We start from the raw sequence: 23,293 nt of genomic DNA on the forward strand, positions 1-23,293 counted from the left end.
CTATGGGAGAGATGTACAGGGTCACAATCCCTGTTCCACCAAAGGCTGCTCCAAATGGAAGACAAAGGCCATGATTGAGGTTAATATAAAACTACTTATAAAACTACTGTGCCTTCAGAAACTTTTCTGACCACTTGACTTTTTCAACATTTTGTTACGTTACAGCCTTATTCTAAAATGGATTAAATAAAACATTATTCTCAGCAATCTACACACAATACCCCGTAATGACAAAGTGAAAACAGGTTTTTAGAAATGTTTGCACATTTATATAAAAAAAAACTGAAATACCTTATTTACATAAGTATTCAGACCCTTTGCTAGGAGACTCGAAATTGAGCTCAGGTGCATCCGATTCCCATTGACCATCCTTGAGATGTTTCTACCACCAAGACTCTTCCTAGAGCTGCCCGCCTGGCCAAACTGAGCAATCGGTGGAGAAGGACCTTGGTCAGGGAGGTGAACAAGAACTTGATGGTCACTCTGACAGAGCTCTAGAGTTCCTCTGTGGAGATGGGAGAACCTTCCAGAAAGACAACCATCTCCGCAGCACTCCACCAATCAGGCCTTTATGGTAGAGTGGCCAGACAGAAGCCACTCCTCAGTAAAACGCCCATGACAGCCCACTTGGAGTTTGCAAAAAGGCACCAAAAGGACTCTCAGACTCTGAGAAACCAGATGATCTGTTCTGATGAAACCAAGATTGAACTCGTTGGCCTGAATGACACATGTCACGTCTGGCACCATCCCTACGGTAAAGCATAGTGGTGGCAGCATCATGCTGCAGGGATGTTTTTCAGCGGCAGGGACTGGGAGATGAGTCAGGATCGAGGCAAAGATGAACGGAGGAAACTACAGAGAGATCCTTGATGAAAACCTGCTCCAGATCGCTCAGGACCTCAGATTGAGGCGAAGGTTCACCTTCCAACAGGACAACGACCCTAAGCACACAGCCAAGACAACGCAGGAGTGGCTTCGGGACAAGTCTCTGAATGTCCTTGAGTGGCCCAGCCAGAGCCCAGACTTGAACCCCATCGAACATCTCTGGAGAGACCTAAAAATAACTGTGCAGGAACGCCCCATCCAACATCTCAACAGGCTACAGTCTATCTACAGGATCTCTACCGGCTCTGTACACGCTACAGGCTCTCTACAGGCTACAGGCTACAGTCTCTACAGGCTACAGGCTCTCTACAGTCTCTCTACAGGCTACAGTCTCTCTACGGGCTACAGGCTCTCTACGGGCTACAGGCTCTCTACGGGCTACAGGCTCTCTACAGTCTCTCTACAGGCTACAGTCTATCTACAGGCTACAGCCTCTCTACAGTCTCTCTACAGGCTACAGGCTCTCTACAGTCTCTCTACAGGCTACAGGCTCTCTACAGTCTCTCTACAGGCTACAGTCTCTCTACAGGCTACAGTCTCTCTACAGGCTACAGTCTCTCTACAGGCTACAGTCTCTCTACAGGCTACAGTCTCTCTACAGGCTACATGCCCTCTACAGGCTACAGGCTCTCTAGAGGCTACAGGCTCTCTAGAGGCTACAGGCTCTCTACAGGCTACAGGCTCTCTACAGGCTACAGGCTCTCTACAGGCTACAGGCCCTCTACAGGCTACAGGCTCTCTACAGGCTACAGGCTCTCTACAGGCTACAGGCTCTCTACAGGCTACAGGCTCTCTACAGGCTACAGGCTCTCTACAGTCTCTCTACAGGCTACAGGCTCTCTACAGGCTACAGGCTCTCTACGGTCTCTCTACAGGCTACAGGCTCTCTACAGTCTCTCTACAGGCTACAGGCTCTCTACAGTCTCTCTACAGGCTACAGGCTCTCTACAGTCTCTCTACAGGCTACAGGCTCTCTACAGTCTCTCTACAGGCTACAGGCTCTCTACAGGCTCTCTACAGTCTCTCTACAGGCTACAGGCTCTACAGGCTACAGGCTCTCTACAGGCTACAGGCTCTCTACAGTCTCTACAGGCTCTCTACAGGCTCTCTCAGGCTAACAGGCTCTACAGGCTCTCTACAGGCCACAGTCTACAGGCTCTCTACAGGCTACAGGCTCTCTACAGGCTACAGGCTCTCTACAGGCTACAGGCTCTCTACAGGCTACAGGCAGGCTCTACAGGCTACAGGCTCTACAGGCTACACAGGCTACAGGCTCTCTACAGGCTACAGGCTCTCTACAGGCTACAGGCTCTACAGGCTCTCTACAGGCTACAGGCTCTACAGGCTCTCTACAGGCTACAGGCTCTCTACAGGCTACAGGCTCTCTACAGGCTACAGGCTCTCTACAGGCTACAGGCTCTCTACAGTCTCTCTACAGGCTCTCTACAGGCTCTCTACAGGCTACAGGCTCTCTACAGGCTACAGGCTCTCTACAGGCTACAGGCTCTCTACAGGCTACAGGCTCTACAGGCTACAGTCTCTACAGGCTACAGTCTCTACAGGCTACAGTCTCTCTACAGGCTCTCTACAGGCTACAGTCTCTACAGGCCACAGTCTCTACAGGCTACAGTCTCTCTACAGGCTCTCTCCAGGCTACAGGCTCTCTACAGGCCACAGTCTCTACAGGCTACAGTCTCTCTACAGGCTCTCTACAGGCTACAGGCTCTCTACAGGCTACAGGCTCTCTACAGGCTCTCTACAGGCTCTCTACAGGCTCTCTACAGGCTCTACAGGCTCTCTACAGGCTACAGCTCTCTACAGGCCACAGGCTACAGGCTCTACAGGCTACAGGCTCTCTACAGGCTACAGGCTCTACAGGCTACAGGCTACAGGCTACAGTCTCTACAGGCTACAGTCTCTACAGGCTACAGTCTCTACAGGCTACAGTCTCTCTACAGGCTCTCTACAGGCTAGAGTCTCTACAGGCCACAGTCTCTACAGGCTACAGTCTCTCTACAGGCTCTCTCCAGGCTACAGGCTCTCTACAGGCTACAGGCTCTCTACAGTCTCTCTACAGGCTACAGTCCATCTACAGGCTACAGCCTCTCTACAGTCTCTCTACAGGCTACAGGCTCTCTACAGTCTCTCTACAGGCTACAGGCTCTCTACAGTCTCTCTACAGGCTACAGTCTCTCTACAGGCTACAGTCTCTCTACAGGCTACAGTCTCTCTACAGGCTACAGGCTCTCTACAGGCTACAGGCTCTCTACAGGCTACAGGCTCTCTACAGGCTACAGGCTACAGGCTCTCTACAGGCTACAGGCTCTCTACAGGCTACAGGCTCTCTACAGGCTACAGGCTCTCTACAGGCTACAGGCTCTCTACAGGCTACAGGCCCTCTACAGGCTACAGGCTCTCTACAGGCTACAGGCTCTCTACAGGCTACAGGCTCTCTACAGGCTACAGGCTCTCTACAGTCTCTCTACAGGCTACAGGCTCTCTACAGGCTACAGGCTCTCTACGGTCTCTCTACAGGCTACAGGCTCTCTACAGGCTACAGGCTCTCTACGGTCTCTCTACAGGCTACAGGCTCTCTACAGTCTCTCTACAGGCTACAGGCTCTCTACAGTCTCTCTACAGGCTACAGGCTCTCTACAGCCTCTCTACAGGCTACAGGCTCTCTACAGTCTCTCTACAGGCTACAGGCTCTCTACAGTCTCTCTACAGGCTACAGGCTCTCTACAGTCTCTCTACAGGCTACAGGCTCTCTACAGTCTCTCTACAGGCTACAGGCTCTCTACAGTCTCTCTACAGGCTACAGTCTCTCTACAGGCTACAGGCTCTCTACAGGCTACAGGCTCTCTACAGGCTACAGGCTCTCTACAGGCTACAGGCTCTCTACAGGCTACAGGCTCTCTACAGGCTACAGGCTCTCTACAGTCTCTCTACAGGCTACAGGCTCTCTACAGGCTACAGGCTCTCTACAGGCTACAGGCTCTCTACAGGCTACAGGCTCTCTACAGGCTACAGGCTCTCTACAGGCTCTCTACAGGCTACAGACTCACAGGCTACAGTCTCTACAGGCTACAGGCTCTCTACAGGCTCTCTACAGGCTACAGGCTCTCTACAGGCTCTCTACAGGCTCTCTACAGGCTACAGGCTCTCTACAGGCTACAGGCTCTCTACAGGCTACAGGCTCTCTACAGGCTACAGGCTCTCTACAGTCTCTCTACGGGCTCTCTACAGGCTCTCTACAGGCTCTCTACAGTCTCTCTACAGGCTACAGGCTCTCTACAGTCTCTCTACAGGCTACAGGCTCTCTACAGTCTCTCTACAGGCTACAGTCTCTCTACAGGCTACAGGCTCTCTACAGTCTCTCTACAGGCTACAGTCTCTCTACAGGCTACAGGCTCTCTACAGGCTACAGGCTCTCTACAGGCTACAGGCTCTCTACAGGCTACAGGCACTCTACAGGCTACAGGCACTCTACAGGCTACAGGCACTCTACAGGCTACAGGCTCTCTACAGTCTCTCTACAGGCTACAGGCTCTCTACAGGCTACAGGCTCTCTACAGGCTACAGGCTCTCTACAGGCTCTCTACAGGCTACAGACTCTCTACAGTCTCTCTACAGGCTACAGGCTCTCTACAGGCTACAGGCTCTCTACAGGCTACAGGCTCTCTACAGGCTCTCTACAGGCTCTCTACAGGCTCTCTACAGGCTACAGGCTCTCTACAGGCTACAGGCTCTCTACAGGCTACAGGCTCTCTACAGGCTACAGGCTCTCTACAGTCTCTCTACGGGCTCTCTACAGGCTACAGTCTCTCTACAGGCTACAGGCTCTCTCCAGGCTACAGGCTCTCTACAGGCTACAGGCTCTCTACAGGCTACAGGCTCTCTACAGGCTACAGGCTCTCTACAGGCTACAGGCTCTCTACAGGCTACAGGCCCCACAGGCTACTCTACACAGGCTACACAGGTCTCTACAGGCTACAGTCTCTACAGGCTACAGTCTCTCTACAGGCTCTCTACAGGCTACAGAGTCTCTACAGGCCACAGTCTCTACAGGCTACAGTCTCTACAGGCTCTCTCCAGGCTACAGGCTACAGGCTACAGGCTCTCTACAGGCTACAGTCTCTCTACAGGCTCTCTACAGGCTACAGTCTCTACAGGTGACAGTCTCTACAGGCTACAGGCTCTACAGGCTACAGGCTCTACAGGCTACATGCTCTCTACAGGCTACAATCTCTACAGGCTCTCTACAGGCTACAGGCTCTCTACAGGCTACAGGCTCTCTACAGTCTCTCTACAGGCTACAGGCTCTCTACAGGCTACAGTCTACAGGCTACAGGCTCTACAGGCGACAGCTACAGGCTACAGGCTCTACAGGCAGGCTCTCTACAGGCTCTCTACAGGCTACAGGCTCTCTACAGGCTACAGGCTCTCTACAGGTCTACAGGGTCTCTCTACAGGCTACAGGCTCTACACACAGGCTACAGGCTCTCTACAGTCTCTCTACAGGCTACAGGCTCTCTACAGGCTACAGGCTCTCTACACTCTACAGGCTACAGGCTCTCTACAGTCTCTACAGGCTACAGGCTCTCTACAGGCTACAGGCCTCTACAGGCTACAGGCTCTACAGGCTACAGGCTCTCTACAGTCTCTCTACAGGCTACAGGCTCTCTACAGTCTCTCTACAGGCTACAGGCTCTCTACAGTCTCTCTACAGGCTACAGGCTCTCTACAGTCTCTCTACAGGCTACAGGCTCTCTACAGTCTCTCTACAGGCTACAGTCTCTACAGGCTACAGGCTCTCTACAGGCTACAGGCCTACAGGTCTACAGGCTACAGGCTCTCTACAGGCTACAGGCTCTCTACAGGCTACAGGCTACAGGCTACAGGCTCTACTCTACAGGCTACAGGCTCTCTACAGTCTCTCTACAGGCTACAGGCTCTCTACAGGCTACAGGCTCTCTACAGGCTACAGGCTCTCTACAGGCTACAGGCTCTCTACAGGCTCTCTACAGGCTACAGACTCTCTACAGTCTCTCTACAGGCTACAGGCTCTCTACAGGCTACAGGCTCTCTACAGGCTACAGGCTCTACAGGCTCTCTACAGGCTCTCTACAGGCTCTCTACAGGCTACAGGCTCTCTACAGGCTACAGGCTCTCTCTACAGGCTCTCTACAGGCTACAGGCTCTCTACAGGCTACAGGCTCTCTACAGTCTCTCTACGGGCTCTCTACAGGCTCTCTACAGGCTCTCTACAGTCTCTCTACAGGCTACAGGCTCTCTACAGTCTCTCTACAGGCTACAGGCTCTCTACAGTCTCTCTACAGGCTACAGGCTCTCTACAGTCTCTCTACAGGCTACAGTCTCTCTACAGGCTACAGGCTCTCTACAGGCTACAGGCTCTCTACAGGCCACAGGCTCTCTACAGGCTACAGGCACTCTACAGGCTACAGGCTCTCTACAGTCTCTCTACAGGCTACAGGCTCTCTACAGGCTACAGGCTCTCTACAGGCTACAGGCTCTCTACAGGCTCTCTACAGGCTACAGACTCTCTACAGTCTCTCTACAGGCTACAGGCTCTCTACAGGCTCTCTACAGGCTCTCTACAGGCTACAGGCTCTCAGGCTCTACAGGCTCTCTACAGGCTCTCTACAGGCTCTCTACAGGCTACAGGCTCTCTACAGGCTACAGGCTCTCTACAGGCTACAGGCTCTCTACAGGCTACAGGCTCTCTACAGTCTCTCTACGGGCTCTCTACAGGCTCTCTACAGGCTCTCTACAGGCTCTCTACAGGCTCTCTACAGGCTACAGTCTCTCTACAGGCTACAGGCTCTCTCCAGGCTACAGGCTCTCTACAGGCTACAGGCTCTCTACAGGCTACAGGCTCTCTACAGGCTACAGGCTCTCTACAGGCTACAGGCTCTCTACAGGCTACAGGCTCTACAGGCTACAGTATCTACAGGCTACAGTCTCTACAGGCTACAGTCTCTACAGGCTACAGTCTCTCTACAGGCTCTCTACAGGCTAGAGTCTCTACAGGCCACAGTCTCTACAGGCTACAGTCTCTCTACAGGCTCTCTCCAGGCTACAGGCTCTCTACAGGCTACAGGCTCTCTACAGGCTACAGGCTCTACAGGCTACAGTCTCTCTACAGGCTCTCTACAGGCTACAGTCTCTACAGGTGACAGTCTCTACAGGCTACAGGCTCTACAGGCTACAGGCTCTACAGGCTACATGCTCTCTACAGGCTACAATCTCTACAGGCTCTCTACAGGCTACAGGCTCTCTACAGGCTACAGGCTCTCTACAGTCTCTCTACAGGCTACAGGCTCTCTACAGGCTACAGTCTACAGGCTACAGGCTCTACAGGCGACAGGCTCTCTACAGTCTCTCTACAGGCTACAGGCTCTCTACAGGCTACAGGCTCTCTACAGTCTACAGGCTCTCTACAGTCTACAGGCTCTCTACAGGCTACAGGCTCTCTACAGGCTCTCTACAGGCTACAGGCTCTCTACAGGCTCTCTACAGGCTACAGGCTCTCTACAGTCTCTCTACAGGCTACAGTCGCTCTACAGGCTCTCTACAGGCTACAGGCTCTCTACAGGCTACAGGCTCTCTACAGGCTACAGGCTCTCTACAGGCTACAGGCTCTCTACAGGCTACAGACTCTCTACAGGCTAAAAGGCTCTCTACAGGCTACAGGCTCTCTACAGGCTACAGGCTCTCTACAGGCTACAGGCTCTCTACAGTCTCTCTACAGGCTACAGGCTCTCTACAGGCTACAGGCTCTCTACAGTCTCTCTACAGGCTACAGGCTCTCTACAGGCTCTCTGCAGGCTACAGGCTCTCTACAGTCTCTCTACAGGCTACAGGCTCTCTACAGTCTCTCTACAGGTTACAGGCTCTCTACAGGCTACAGGCTCTCTACGGTCTCTCTACAGGCTCTCTACAGTCTCTCTACAGTCTCTCTACAGGCTACAGGCTCTCTACAGTCTCTCTACAGGCTACAGGCTCTCTACAGGCTACAGGCTCTCTACGGTCTCTCTACAGGCTACAGGCTCTCTACGGTCTCTCTACAGGCTACAGGCTCTACAGGCGACAGGCTCTCTACAGGCTACAGACTCTCTACAGGCTACAGACTCTCTACAGGCTAAAAGGCTCTCTCCAGGCTAAAAGGCTCTCTACAGGCTAAAAGGCTCTCTACAGGCTACAGGCTCTCTACAGGCTACAGGCTCTCTACAGGCTACAGGCTCTCTACAGTCTCTCTACAGGCTACAGGCTCTCTACAGTCTCTCTACAGGCTACAGGCTCTCTACAGTCTCTCTACAGGCTACAGGCTCTCTACAGGCTACAGGCTCTCTACGGTCTCTCTACAGGCTACAGGCTCTCTACAGTCTCTCTACAGGCTACAGTCTCTCTACAGGCTACAGGCTCTCTACAGGCTACAGGCTCTCTACAGGCTACAGGCTCTCTACAGGCTACAGTCTCTCTACAGGCTATAGTCTCTACAGGCTACAGTCTCTCTACAGGCTCTCTACAGGCTACAGTCTCTACAGGCTACAGTCTCTCTACAGGCTACAGTCTCTCTACAGGCTACAGTCTCTCTACAGGCTACAGTCTCTCTACAGGCTACAGTCTCTCTACAGGCTACAGGCTCTCTACAGGCTACAGGCTCTCTACAGGCTACAGGCTCTCTACAGGCTACAGGCTCTCTACAGGCTACAGGCTCTCTACAGGCTACAGGCTCTCTACAGGCTACAGGCTCTCTACAGGGTACAGGCTCTCTACAGTCTCTCTACAGGCTACAGGCTCTCTACAGGCAGGCTCTCTACAGGCTCTCTACAGGCTACAGGCTCTCTACAGTCTCTCTACAGGCTACAGGCTCTCTACAGTCTCTCTACAGGCTACAGGCTCTCTACAGGCCTCAGGCTCTCTACAGGCTACAGGCTCTCTACAGGCTCTCTACAGGCTACAGGCTCTCTACAGTCTCTCTACAGGCTACAGGCTCTCTACAGTCTCTCTACAGGCTACAGGCTCTCTACAGTCTCTATACAGGCTACAGTCTCTCTACAGGCTACAGGCTCTCTACAGGCTACAGGCTCTCTACAGGCTACAGGCTCTCTACAGGCTACAGGCTCTCTACAGGCTACAGTCTCTCTACAGTCTCGCTACAGGCTCTCTACAGGCTACAGTCTCTACAGGCTCTCTACAGGGGACAGTCTCTACAGGCTACAGGCTACAGGCTCTCTACAGGGGACACTCTCTACAGGCTACAGGCTCTACAGGCTACAGGCTCTACAGGCTACAGTCTCTACAGGCTACATGCTCTCTACAGGCTACAGTCTCTACAGGCTCTCTACAGGCTACAGGCTCTCTCCAGGCTACAGGCTCTCTACAGGCTCTGGGGCGGCAGGTAGCCTAGTGGTTAGAGCGTTGGACTAGTAAACGGAAGGTTGCAAGTTCAAACCCCCGAGCTGACAAGGTACAAATCTGTCGTTCTGCCCCTGAACAGGCAGTTAACCCACTGTTCCTAGGCCGTCATTGAAAATAAGAATTTGTTCTTAACTGACTTGCCTAGTTAAATAAAGGTAAAAAAAAAAAAAGGCTACAGGCTCTCTACAGGCTACAGGCTCTCTACAGGCTACAGGCTCTACAGGCTACAGTCTCTCTACAGGCTACAGTCTCTCTACAGGCTCTCTACAGGCTACAGTCTCTCTACCGGCTACAGTCTCTACAGGCTACAGGCTACAGGCTCTACAGGCTACAGGCTCTCTACAGGCTACAGGCTCTCTACAGACGACAGTCTCTACAGGCTACAGGCTCTACAGGCTACAGGCTCTACAGGCTACAGGCTCTCTACAGTCTCTCTACAGGCTACAGGCTCTCTACAGGCTACAGTCTCTCTACATGCTACAGGCTCTCTACAGGCTACAGACTCTCTACAGGCTACAGGCTCTCTACAGGCTACAGGCTCTCTACAGTCTCTCTACAGGCTACAGTCTCTCTAAAGGCTACAGTCTCTCTACAGGTTAAAAGGCTCTCTCCAGGCTACAAGCTCTCTACAGGCTATAGTCTCTACAGGCTACAGTCTCTCTACAGGCTACAGTCTCTCTACAGGCTACAGGCTCTCTACAGGCTACAGGCTCTCTACAGCTCTCTACAGGCTACAGGCTCTCTACAGGCTCTCTACAGGCTACAGGCTCTCTACAGTCTCTCTACAGGCTACAGGCTCTCTACAGGCTACAGGCTCTCTACAGGCTACAGGCTCTCTACAGGCTACAGGCTCTCTATAGGCCTCAGGCTCTCTACAGGCTCTCTACAGGCTACAGTCTCTATACAGGCTACAGGCTCTCTACAGTCTCTCTACAGGCTACAGTCTCTCTACAGGCTACAGTCTCTCTACAGGCTACAGGCTCTCTCCAGGCTACAGGCTCTCTCCAGGCTACAGGCTCTCTCCAGGCTACAGGCTCTCTCCAGGCTACAGTCTCTCTCCAGGCTACAGTCTCTCTCCAGGCTACAGTCTCTCTACAGGCTACAGACTCTCTACGGGCTAAAAGGCTCTCTACGGGCTAAAAGGCTCTCCCCAGGCTACAGGCTCTCTACAGGCTACAGTCTCAACAGGCTACAGTCTCTACAGGCTACAGTCTCTCTATAGGCTCTCTCCAGGCTACAGGCTCTCTCCAGGCTACAGGCTCTACAGGCTACAGTCTCTCTACAGTCTCTCTACAGGCTCTCTACAGGCTCTCTACAGGCTCTCTACAGGGGACAGTCTCTACAGGCTACAGGCTCTACAGGCTACAGGCTCTACAGGCTACAGTCTCTCTACAGGCTCTCTACAGGCTACAGGCTCTCTACAGTCTCTCTACAGGCTACAGGCTCTCTACAGGCTACAGGCTCTACAGGCTACAGGCTCTCTACAGTCTCTCTACAGGCTACAGGCTCTCTACAGGCTACAGGCTCTCTACAGTCTCTCTACAGGCTACAGGCTCTCTACAGGCTACAGGCTCTCTACAGGCTACAGGCTCTCTACAGGCTACAGACTCTCTACAGGCTACTCTCTACAGGCTCTCTACAGGCTCTCTACAGGCTCTCTACAGGCTCTCTACAGGCTCTCTACAGGCTCTCTACGGGCTACAGGCTCTCTACAGTCTCTCTACAGGCTACAGTCTCTCTCCAGGCTACAGGCTCTCTCCAGGCTACAGGCTCTCTCCAGGCTACAGGTTCTCTACAGGCTATAGTCTCTACAGGCTACAGTCTCTCTACAGGCTACAGGCTCTCTACAGGCTACAGGCTCTCTACAGGCTCTCTACAGGCTACAGTCTCTCTACAGGCTACAGGCTCTCTACAGGCTACAGGCTCTCTACAGGCTACAGGCTCTCTACGGTCTCTCTACAGGCTCTCTACAGTCTCTCTACAGGCTACAGGCTCTACAGGCTCTCTACAGGCTACAGGCTCTCTACAGGCTACAGGCTCTCTACAGGTTACAGGCTCTCTACAGGCTCTCTACAGGCTACAGTCTCTCTACAGGCTACAGGATCTCTACAGTCTCTCTACAGGCTACAGGCTCTCTACAGTCTCTCTACAGGCTACAGTCTCTCTACAGGCTACAGTCTCTCTACAGGCTACAGTCTCTCTACAGGCTACAGTCTCTCTACAGGCTACAGGCTCTCTCCAGGCTACAGGCTCTCTCCAGGCTACAGGCTCTCTCCAGGCTACAGGCTCTCTACAGGCTACAGGCTCTCTACAGGCTACAGGCTCTCTACAGGCTACAGGCTCTCTACAGGCTACAGGCTCTCTACAGGCTACAGGCTCTCTACAGGCTACAGGCTCTCGACAGGCTACACTCTCTACAGGCTACATGATCTCTACAGTCTCTCTACAGGCTACAGTCTCTCTACAGGCTACAGTCTCTCTACAGGCTACAGTCTCTCTACAGGCTACAGTCTCTCTACAGGCTACAGTCTCTCTACAGGCTACAGTCTCTCTCCAGGCTACAGGCTCTCTCCAGGCTACAGGCTCTCTCCAGGCTACAGGCTCTCTCCAGGCTACAGGCTCTCTACAGGCTACAGTCTCTCTACAGGCTACAGTCTCTCTACAGGCTACAGTCTCTCTACAGGCTACAGGCTCTCTACAGGCTACAGGCTCTCTCCAGGCTACAGGCTCTCTCCAGGCTACAGGCTCTCTACAGGCTACAGTCTCTCTACAGGCTAAAAGGCTCTCTCCAGGCTACAGGCTCTATACAGGCTAGAGTCTCTACAGGCTACAGTCTCTACAGGCTACAGTCTCTCTCCAGGCTACAGGCTCTCTCCAGGCTACAGGCTCTCTCCAGGCTACAGGCTCTCTCCAGGCTACAGGCTCTCTCCAGGCTACAGGCTCTCTCCAGGCTACAGGCTCTCTCCAGGCTACAGGCTCTCTCCAGGCTACAGGCTCTCTACAGGCTCTCTCCAGGCTACAGGCTCTCTACAGGCTACAGGCTCTCTACAGGCTACAGGCTCTCTACAGGCTACAGGCTCTCTACAGGCTACAGACTCTCTACAGGCTACAGACTCTCTACAGGCTACAGACTCTCTACAGGCTACAGACTCTCTACAGGCTACAGACTCTCTACAGGCTACAGACTCTCTACGGGCTAAAAGGCTCTCCCCAGGCTTCAGGCTCTCTACAGGCTACAGTCTCTACAGGCTACAGTCTCTACAGGCTACAGTCTCTACAGGCTACAGTCTCTACAGGCTACAGTCTCTCTACAGGCTCTCTCCAGGCTACAGGCTCTCTCCAGGCTACAGGCTCTCTCCAGGCTACAGGCTCTACAGGCTACAGTCTCTCTACAGGCTCTCTACAGGCTCGCTACAGGCTCTCTACAGGGGACAGTCTCTACAGGCTACAGGCTCTACAGGCTACAGGCTCTACAGGCTACAGTCTCTCTACAGGCTACAGTCTCTCTACAGGCTACAGGCTCTCTACAGGCTACAGGCTCTCTACAGTCTCTCTACAGGCTACAGGCTCTCTACAGGCTACAGGCTCTCTACAGTCTCTCTACAGGCTACAGGCTCTCTACAGGCTACAGGCTCTCTACAGGCTACAGGCTCTCTACAGTCTACAGGCTCTCTACAGGCTACAGACTCTCTACAGGCTACAGACTCTCTACAGGCTCTCTACAGGCTCTCTACAGGCTCTCTACGGGCTACAGGCTCTCTACAGTCTCTCTACAGGCTACAGGCTCTCTACAGTATCTCTACAGGCTACAGTCTCTCTACAGGCTACAGTCTCTCTACAGGCTACAGGCTCTCTCCAGGCTACAGGCTCTCTCCAGGCTATAGTCTCTACAGGCTACAGTCTCTACAGGCTACAGTCTCTCTACAGTCTCTCTACAGGCTACAGTCTCTCTACAGGCTACAGGCTCTCTACAGGCTCTCTACAGGCTACAGTCTCTCTACAGGCTACAGGCTCTCTACGGTCTCTCTACAGGCTACAGGCTCTCTACAGTCTCTCTACAGTCTACAGGCTCTACAGGCTCTCTACAGGCTACAGGCTCTCTACAGGCTACAGGCTCTCTACAGGCTACAGGCTCTCTACAGGCTACAGGCTCTCTACAGGCTACAGGCTCTCTACAGGTTACAGGCTCTCTACAGGCTCTCTACAGGCTACAGTCTCTCTACAGGCTACAGGATCTCTACAGTCTCTCTACAGGCTACAGCCTCTCAACAGTCTCTCTACAGGCTACAGTCTCTCTACAGGCTACAGTCTCTCTACAGGCTACAGTCTCTCTACAGGCTACAGTCTCTCTACAGGCTACAGTCTCTCTACAGGCTACAAGCTCTCTACAGGCTACAGGCTCTCTACAGGCTACAGGCTCTCTACAGGCTACAGGCTCTCTACAGGCTACAGGCTCTCTACAGGCTACAGGCTCTCTCCAGGCTACAGGCTCTCTCCAGGCTACAGGCTCTCTACAGGCTAAAAGGCTCTCTACAGGCTAAAAGGCTCTCTCCAGGCTACAGGCTCTATACAGGCTATAGTCTCTACAGGCTACAGTCTCTCTACAGGCTCGAGTCTCTACAGGCCACAGTCTCTACAGGCTACAGTCTCTCTACAGGCTCTCTCCAGGCTACAGGCTCTCTCCAGGCTACAGGCTCTCTCCAGGCTACAGGCTCTCTCCAGGCTACAGGCTCTCTCCAGGCTACAGGCTCTCTCCAGGCTACAGGCTCTCTCCAGGCTACAGGCTCTCTCCAGGCTACAGGCTCTCTCCAGGCTACAGGCTCTCTACGGGCTACAGGCTCTCTACGGGCTACAGGCTCTCTACGGGCTACAGGCTCTCTACGGGCTACAGGCTCTCTACGGGCTACAGGCTCTCTACGGGCTACAGGCTCTCTACGGGCTACAGACTCTCTACGGGCTACAGACTCTCTACGGGCTACAGACTCTCTACAGGCTACAGACTCTCTACAGGGCTCTAAACAGGCTCTCCCAGGCTTCTACAGGCTCTACAGGCTACAGTCTCTACAGGCTACAGTCTCTACAGGCTACAGTCTCTACAGGCTACAGTCTCTACAGGCTACAGTCTCTACAGGCTACAGTCTCTACAGGCTACAGTCTCTACAGGCTACAGTCTCTACAGGCTACAGTCTCTCTACAGGCTACAGTCTCTCTACAGGCTACAGTCTCTCTACAGGCTCTCTCCAGGCTACAGGCTCTCCCCAGGCTACAGGCTCTCTACAGGGGACAGTCTCTACAGGCTACAGGCTCTACAGGCTACAGGCTCTACAGGCTACAGGCTCTACAGGCTACATGCTCTCTACAGGCTACAGTCTCTACAGGTCTCTCTACAGGCTACAGGCTCTCTACAGGCTACAGGCTCTCTACAGGCTACAGGCTCTCTACAGTCTCTCTACAGGCTACAGGCTCTACAGGCTACAGGCTCTCTACAGTCTCTCTACAGGCTACAGGCTCTCTACAGGCTACAGGCTCTCTACAGGCTACAGGCTCTCTACAGGCTCTCTACGGGCTACAGGCTCTCTACAGTCTCTCTACAGGCTACAGGCTCTCTACAGGCTACAGGCTCTCTAAAGTCTCTCTACAGGCTACAGTCTCTCTACAGGCTACAGTCTCTCTACAGGCTACAGGCTCTCTCCAGGCTACAGGCTCTCTCCAGGCTACAGGCTCTCTACAGGCTACAGGTTCTCTACAGGCTATAGTCTCTACAGGCTACAGTCTCTACAGGCTACAGTCTCTCTACAGGCTCTCTACAGGCTAGAGTCTCTACAGGCTACAGTCTCTCTACAGGCTCTCTCCAGGCTACAGTCTCTACAGGCTACAGGCTCTCTACAGGCTACAGTCTCTACAGGCTCTCTACAGGCGACAGTCTCTACAGGCTACAGTCTTTACAGGCTACAGGCTACAGGCTCTACAGGCTACAGGCTACAGTAAAGATACAGGACATGTCATTCCTCTCCCCTCCCCTTCTTTCCTCTCTTCCTCCACTATCGCTTATTCCCTTACTCTCCCTTCCCTCCCTCCGTTTAAACCCTTCTTCCTTGTTTGTTTATCAGACAATTGGTGAATTCGCTCTCACTGCCACTTGACCAATGACCTGCGAGATAGGAGTTAATCACTTCCTGTACAGCTCTGAGCTCCCGCCTTGTTCAATACAAACTGAAGGCTGACGGGATGATAACAGGTTAACCCCTCTTCCTCTCCATACCCCCCCCCTTTTCCCCCCTCCCTTCCCCATACATGAATGCATTGGGAATGTGTTGTATTAGCGTTCTTTTTTAAAAGGGGTAATCCTATGTGAACAGAGCTCCGGGGCGCCGCATGGCTGCCCACTGGCCCAGCAGCACAGGGAAACACAGAGAGGAAAGGTCTGCCACTAGAACTCTGGAAAAGGTGTTCCTGAAATGGCCGATATTGAAAAGGGCAATACTGAAATGAGTGATACTGAAATGGCCGATACTGAAATGGGCAATACTGAAATGGGCGATACTATGGTGTTGAATTCAAAATTCAAAATTATTCCATTCAAAATGTATAACTTCACCAATTTGGCCACTTGGGTACATTTGGGCTACTTGTGTGGGACACCTGGGTGACTTCATGATAAATGTCATGTAGCACACTCATTTTGTGTTATCATTCTGAAACTTTGCACAAGTACTGGTGCCCTATTATGTTTTTCACTGAAATTGTCCCCATCATCCTATCTGAATGTTTGTTTTGTCTTGTTCATTTTAAAGATGATGATACAACAATAAAAATAAAAAACATATGGTTTTTTCATTGTATTATCTAAACCAGATCTATTGAGTTATTTTATCCTACAATTAAATTCACATTTACACAAACTTCAGGGTGTTTTCTTTCAAATGAAACCAAGAATATGCATATCCTTGGTCCTGGGCCTGAGCTACAGGCAGTTAGATTTGGGTATGTCTTCAGGCGGAAATTGAAAAAAGTAGGGGGGTAGCAGTAAGAGGTTAAATGGATCACTAGTCACTTTATACAATGTACTCTAAATACTGCCACTTTAATAAATGTTGACATATCTTACATTACTCATATCACATCTATATACTGTATTTTATACCATCTATTGCACCTTGCCTATGCCCCTCGGCCATTGCTCATTCATATACTTACATATTCTCATTCACCCCTTTAGATTTGTGTGTATTAGGTAGTTGTTGGGGAATTGTTAGATTACTTGTTAGATATTATTGCACTGTCAGGAGGTTGAATAAATTTGGCTTGTCACCTAAAACCCTCAAACTTTAAAGATGCACAAAAGTTGAGAGCATCCTTGTCGGGCTGTATCACCGCCTGGTACGGCAACTGCACCGCCATAAACCGCAAGGCTCTCCAGAGGGTGGTGCGGTCTACACAATATATCAGCAGGGGCAAACTACCTGCCCTCCAGGACACCTGCAGCACCCAATGTCACAGGAAGGCCAAAAAGATCAACAACAACCACCCGAGCCACTGCCTGTTCACATCGCTACCATCCAGAAGGCGAGGTCAGTACAGATGCATCAAAGCTGAGACCGAGAGACTGAAAAACAGCTTCTATCTCAAGGCCGTTTTACTGTTAAACAGCCATCACCAACACAGAGAGGCTGCTGTCTACATACAGACTCAATCATTGGCCACTTTAATAAATGGATGACTAGTCACTTTAAATAATGCCACTTTAATCATGTTTACATATCTTACATACTCATATCATATGTATATACTGTATTTTATACCATCTATTGCATCTTGCCTCTGCCGCTCGGCCATCGCTCATCCATATATTTATATGTACATATTCTTATTCCATCCCTTTACATTGCGTTTATAAGGTAGTTGTTGTGGAATTGCTAGATAACTTGTTAGATATTACTGCACTGTCAGAACTAGAAGCACAAGCATTTCGCTACACTCGCATTAACATCTGCTAACCATGAGTTTGTGAAGAATCAAATTTGATTTGATTTGAGTATTTGCATTCAGAACAGTCCTCCAAGCCATTGCACATATCATCCTTACCTGAGCAGGCTCCTGGTGTGTAGTGGCCATTTTGAGGAAGCTTCTCTGAAGCTGTAGAGCGTTGTTCACCATCTCCGCCTGTCAAGCACAACGGGAAAAGGTTAAAAGGCCAAATCTGAGGGCATTATAAGCCACATTTCCCTCTCTAACGAAACCTGCACTGCATCATGCTGATATAAAACTCTGCATTAGTCAGGTCCCATGTTTGGGAAAAGACCTCCAGAGGAACCCATAAAAGGAGCTTTCCTAACATTAAAACCCCCCACCTCTAACACAAATACCCCCTCCTCCTCTTCCCTCCTTCACTGTGATGGGAGAAGGAGATTCAGTGAATGTTGTCTTACGAGGGAAAAGACCTGTGAAGGAATATCCTCGCCCTATCCCCCAGATAAGGTGAAAGCACCAATTTGTAAGTCGCTCTGGATAAGAGCGTCTGCTAAATGACTTAAATGTAAATGTAAATGTCCCATTTTCACCACAGATTGGGTCTATTTCTCTCTCCTTCTGCTTTAACACGAACTCAGTTATTTCATTCCCATTGGTAATCATGTCTCCCTTGAGAAAGGGATCTTTTCAAATTGGACATCCTGTCAGTGCCTGGTATGAATAAAGGTTAAAAAAATGTGTGCTCTATTTTGGGAGTCAAAAGAGAATTCATCAAAGTGGTTGCCAACATGATTACTAGCCACAAACTACGCCCCATCTCTTTGTGGAAAACGGCCTGACATCAGGGACGAAAAGGTGCTTGTGTTGCAGTTTAATATTGGAACTCTGGGTTAAAGTTCAAACACACTCCCGCCATTGGCTTTGTAGGGAACAGGAAACAGACTGTCATTTAAATCACTCTTCCTCTTCCCAGCTCTCTACAGTGGTTTTCCCTGGCCAAGGGCTGGACCCCACACAGTTAGACTACAATGCTCAGCTCCCAAAGCCAGGCAGACGTATGAGAGATAAAACAAGGGGAATCCTCCATGTCTTTATATAAAACTAGTCCCAATAACAGAGAGCTGGCAGGGAAGTGAAGTGGTCACTAAGTGCTCAACATTCATCCATCCCTATGGTCACTGGTAGATCTAGAGAGAATCTCACTGTGTTAGAGAGAAATTACTATTACATGTTAGTGATGTTAGAGTTGGCTGGGTGACAACATATACATCAGGGATCATCAACTAGATTCCGCCGCTGGACAATTCTTTCTTGAGCGGATGGTCAGGGGACCGGTACATAATGACAAATCATTTGTAGACTTCAAATTGACCACAACAAGAACATATATCATATTTTAAACCTAGCTTACATTTGGATTCGATCACATGTCTCTCTATTATACGTGGGTAATATACTTTGAAACAGATTTGATGGTGTTTTTACAGTCTTTTATGTCCAACAATAACATTTTGCTCAGAAAACGTGGGAGGGCAAATATAATCACCCGTGGAACCCTGATATACAGTATCATGAATTAAAGTTACACACAGAGTTTCTCTCAATGGAAATAGAATAGTAGCCTGTGAGAACAGAGTAGAAGTAGAAGAGTAGAGTGTGAGAACAGAGTAGAAGTAGAATAGTAGCCTGTGAGAACAGAGTAGAAGTAGAATAGTAGTGTGAGAACAGAGTAGAAGTAGAATAGTAGCATGTGAGACCAGAGTAGAAGTAGAATAGTAGCCTGTAAGAACAGAGTAGAAGTAGAATAGTAGAGTGTGAGAACAGAGTAGAAGTAGAATAGCAGCCTATGAGAACAGAGTAGAAGTAGAATAGTAGAGTGTGAGAACAGAGTAGAAGTAGAATAGTAAAGTGTGAGAACAGAGTAGAAGTAGAATAGTAAAGTGTGAGAACAGAGTAGAAGTAGAATAGTAGCCATTGAGAACAGAGTAGAAGTAGAATAGTAGTCTGTGAGAACAGAGTAGAAGTAGAATAGTAGCCTGTGAGAACAGAGTAGAAGTAGAATAGTAGAGTGTGAGAACAGAGTAGAAGTAGAATAGCAGCCTGTGAGAACAGAGTAGAAGTAGAATAGTAGCCTGTGAGAACAGAGTAGAAGTAGAATAGTAGCATGTGAGAACAGAGTAGAAGTAGAATAGTAGCCTGTGAGAACAGTAGAAGTAGAATAAGTGAGAACAGAGAATAGTAGCCTGTGAGAACAGAGTAGAAGTAGAATAGTAGCCTGTAGAGAACAGAGTAGAAGTAGAATAGTAGCCTGTAAGAACAGAGTAGAAGTAGAATAGTAGCAGTGAGAACAGATTGAGAACAGAACAGAGTAGAAGTAGAATAGTAGCCTATGAGAACAGAGCAGAAGTAGAATAGTAGCCTGTGAGAACAGGGTAGAAGTAGAATAGTAGCATGTGAGAACAGAGTAGAAGTAGAATAGTAGCCTGTGAGAACAGAAGTAGAAGTAGGATAGTAGCCATTGAGAACAGAGTAGAAGTAGAATAGTAGCCATTGAGAACAGAGTAGAAGTAGAATAGTAGCCTGTGAGAACAGAGTAGAAGTAGAATAGTAGCCTGTAAGAACAGAGTAGAAGTAGAATAGTAAAGTGTGAGAACAGAGAGTAGAAGTAGAATAGCAGCCTATGAGAACAGAGTAGAAGTAGAATAGTAGAGTGTGAGAACAGAGTAGAAGTAGAATAGTAAAGTGTGAGAACAGAGTAGAAGTAGAATAGTAAAGTGTGAGAACAGAGTAGAAGTAGAATAGTAGCCATTGAGAACAGAGTAGAAGTAGAATAGTAGTCTGTGAGAACAGAGTAGAAGTAGAATAGTAGCCTGTAAGAACAGAGTAGAAGTAGAATAGTAAAGTGTGAGAACAGAGTAGAAGTAGAATAGTAAAGTGTGAGAACAGAGTAGAAGTAGAATAGTAGCCATTGAGAACAGAGTAGAAGTAGAATAGTAGTGTGAGAACAGAGTAGAAGTAGAATAGTAGTGTGAGACCAGAGTAGAAGTAGAATAGTAGCCTGTAAGAACAGAGTAGAAGTAGAATAGTAGAGTGTGAGAACAGAGTAGAAGTAGAATAGCAGCCTATGAGAACAGAGTAGAAGTAGAATAGTAGAGTGTGAGAACAGAGTAGAAGTAGAATAGTAAAGTGTGAGAACAGAGTAGAAGTAGAATAGTAAAGTGTGAGAACAGAGTAGAAGTAGAATAGTAGCCATTGAGAACAGAGTAGAAGTAGAATAGTAGTCTGTGAGAACAGAGTAGAAGTAGAATAGTAGTCTGTGAGAACAGAGTAGAAGTAGAATAGTAGCCTGTAAGAACAGAGTAGAAGTAGAATAGTAGCCTGTGAGAACAGAGTATAAGTAGAATAGTAGCATGTAAGAACAGAGTAGAAGTAGAATAGTAGCCTGTGAGAACAGAGTAGAAGTAGAATAGCAGCCTGTGAGAACAGAGTAGAAGTAGAATAGTAGCCTGTAAGAACAGAGTAGAAGTAGAATAGTAGCCTGTGAGAACAGAGTATAAGTAGAATAGTAGCATGTAAGAACAGAGTAGAAGTAGAAAAGTAGCCTGTGAGAACAGAGTAGAAGTAGAATAGTAGCCTGTGAGAACAGAGTAGAAGTAGAATAGTAGCCTGTGAGAACAGAGTAGAAGTAGAATAGTAGCCATTGAGAACAGAGTAGAAGTAGAATAGTAGCCTATGAGAACAGAGCACAAGTAGAATAGTAGCCTGTGAGAACAGGGTAGAAGTAGAATAGTAGCATGTGAGAACAGAGTAGAAGTAGAATAGTAGCCTATGAGAACAGAGTAGAAGTAGAACAGTAGCCTGTAAGAACAGAGTAGAAGTAGAATAGTAGTCTGTAAGAACAGAGTAGAAGTAGAATAGTAGTCAGTGAGAACAGAGTAGAAGTAGAATAGTAGCCTGTAAGAACAGAGTAGAAGTAGAATAGTAGAGTGTGAGAACAGAGTAGAAGTAGAATAGCAGCCTATGAGAACAGAGTAGAAGTAGAATAGTAGAGTGTGAGAACAGAGTAGAAGTAGAATAGTAAAGTGTGAGAACAGAGTAGAAGTAGAATAGTAAAGTGTGAGAACAGAGTAGAAGTAGAATAGTAGCCATTGAGAACAGAGTAGAAGTAGAATAGTAGTGAGAACAGAGTAGAAGTAGAATAGTAGTCTGTGAGAACAGAGTATAAGTAGAATAGTAGCCTGTGAGAACAGAGTAGAAGTAGAATAGTAGCCTGTGAGAACAGAGTAGAAGTAGAATAGTAGCCATTGAGAACAGAGTAGAAGTAGAATAGTAGCCATTGAGAACAGAGTAGAAGTAGAATAGTAGCCTATGAGAACAGAGCAGAAGTAGAATAGTAGCCTGTGAGAACAGGGTAGAAGTAGAATAGTAGCATGTGAGAACAGAGTAGAAGTAGAATAGTAGCCTGTGAGAACAGAGTAGAAGTAGAATAGTAGCCATGTGAGAACAGAGTAGAAGTAGAAATAGTAGCCATGTGAGAACAGAGTAGAAGTAGAATAGTAGCCTGTGAGAACAGAGTAGAAGTAGAATAGTAGCCTGTGAGAACAGAGTAGAAGTAGAATAGTAGCCTGTGAGAACAGAGTAGAAGTAGAATAGTAGCCTGTGAGAACAGAGTAGAAGTAGAATAGTAGCCATTGAGAACAGAGTAGAAGTAGAATAGTAGCCTGTGAGAACAGAGTAGAAGTAGAATAGTAGCCTGTAAGAACAGAGTAGAAGTAGAATAGTAGAGTGTGAGAACAGAGTAGAAGTAGAATAGCAGCCTATGAGAACAGAGTAGAAGTAGAATAGTAGAGTGTGAGAACAGAGTAGAAGTAGAATAGTAAAGTGTGAGAACAGAGTAGAAGTAGAATAGTAAAGTGTGAGAACAGAGTAGAAGTAGAATAGTAGCCATTGAGAACAGAGTAGAAGTAGAATAGTAGTCTGTGAGAACAGAGTAGAAGTAGAATAGTAGCCTGTAAGAACAGAGTAGAAGTAGAATAGTAAAGTGTGAGAACAGAGTAGAAGTAGAATAGTAAAGTGTGAGAACAGAGTAGAAGTAGAATAGTAGCCATTGAGAACAGAGTAGAAGTAGAATAGTAGCCTGTAAGAACAGAGTAGAAGTAGAATAGTAGCCTGTGAGAACAGAGTATAAGTAGAATAGTAGCATGTAAGAACAGAGTAGAAGTAGAATAGTAGCCTATGAGAACAGAGCAGAAGTAGAATAGTAGCCTGTGAGAACAGGGTAGAAGTAGAATAGTAGCATGTGAGAACAGAGTAGAAGTAGAATAGTAGCCTGTGAGAACAGAGTAGAAGTAGAATAGTAGCCATTGAGAACAGAGTAGAAGTAGAATAGTAGCCATTGAGAACAGAGTAGAAGTAGAATAGTAGCCTGTGAGAACAGAGTAGAAGTAGAATAGTAGCCTGTAAGAACAGAGTAGAAGTAGAATAGTAGAGTGTGAGAACAGAGTAGAAGTAGAATAGCAGCCTATGAGAACAGAGTAGAAGTAGAATAGTAGAGTGTGAGAACAGAGTAGAAGTAGAATAGTAAAGTGTGAGAACAGAGTAGAAGTAGAATAGTAAAGTGTGAGAACAGAGTAGAAGTAGAATAGTAGCCATTGAGAACAGAGTAGAAGTAGAATAGTAGTCTGTGAGAACAGAGTAGAAGTAGAATAGTAGCCTGTAAGAACAGAGTAGAAGTAGAATAGTAGCCTGTGAGAACAGAGTATAAGTAGAATAGTAGCATGTAAGAACAGAGTAGAAGTAGAATAGTAGCCTGTGAGAACAGAGTAGAAGTAGAATAGTAGCCATTGAGAACAGAGTAGAAGTAGAATAGTAGCCATTGAGAACAGAGTAGAAGTAGAATAGTAGCCTGTGAGAACAGAGTAGAAGTAGAATAGTAGCACGTGAGAACAGGGTAGGCGACTTTCTTAGTTTCATATTTATTTATTTATATCAT

The 23,293-nt window shown here is 48.6% G+C and overlaps 1 protein-coding gene across 2 annotated transcripts in view; it reads right to left on the bottom strand.

Moving 5' to 3' along the window:
* LOC115128686 (adenylyl cyclase-associated protein 2-like) overlaps window positions 1-23,293 on the bottom strand; it is a 75,412-nt gene that overhangs the window by 40,388 nt on the left and 11,731 nt on the right. For both annotated transcript variants that reach the window (XM_029658768.2, XM_029658767.2), the window contains exon 4: window positions 17,416-17,493. In XM_029658768.2, the coding sequence (XP_029514628.1) occupies window positions 17,416-17,493 (78 nt within the window). The remainder of the gene's footprint in view (window positions 1-17,415; window positions 17,494-23,293) is intronic.

This window comes from Oncorhynchus nerka, linkage group LG4 (assembly GCF_034236695.1).
Source record: "Oncorhynchus nerka isolate Pitt River linkage group LG4, Oner_Uvic_2.0, whole genome shotgun sequence".
Taxonomy (NCBI): domain Eukaryota; kingdom Metazoa; phylum Chordata; class Actinopteri; order Salmoniformes; family Salmonidae; genus Oncorhynchus; species Oncorhynchus nerka.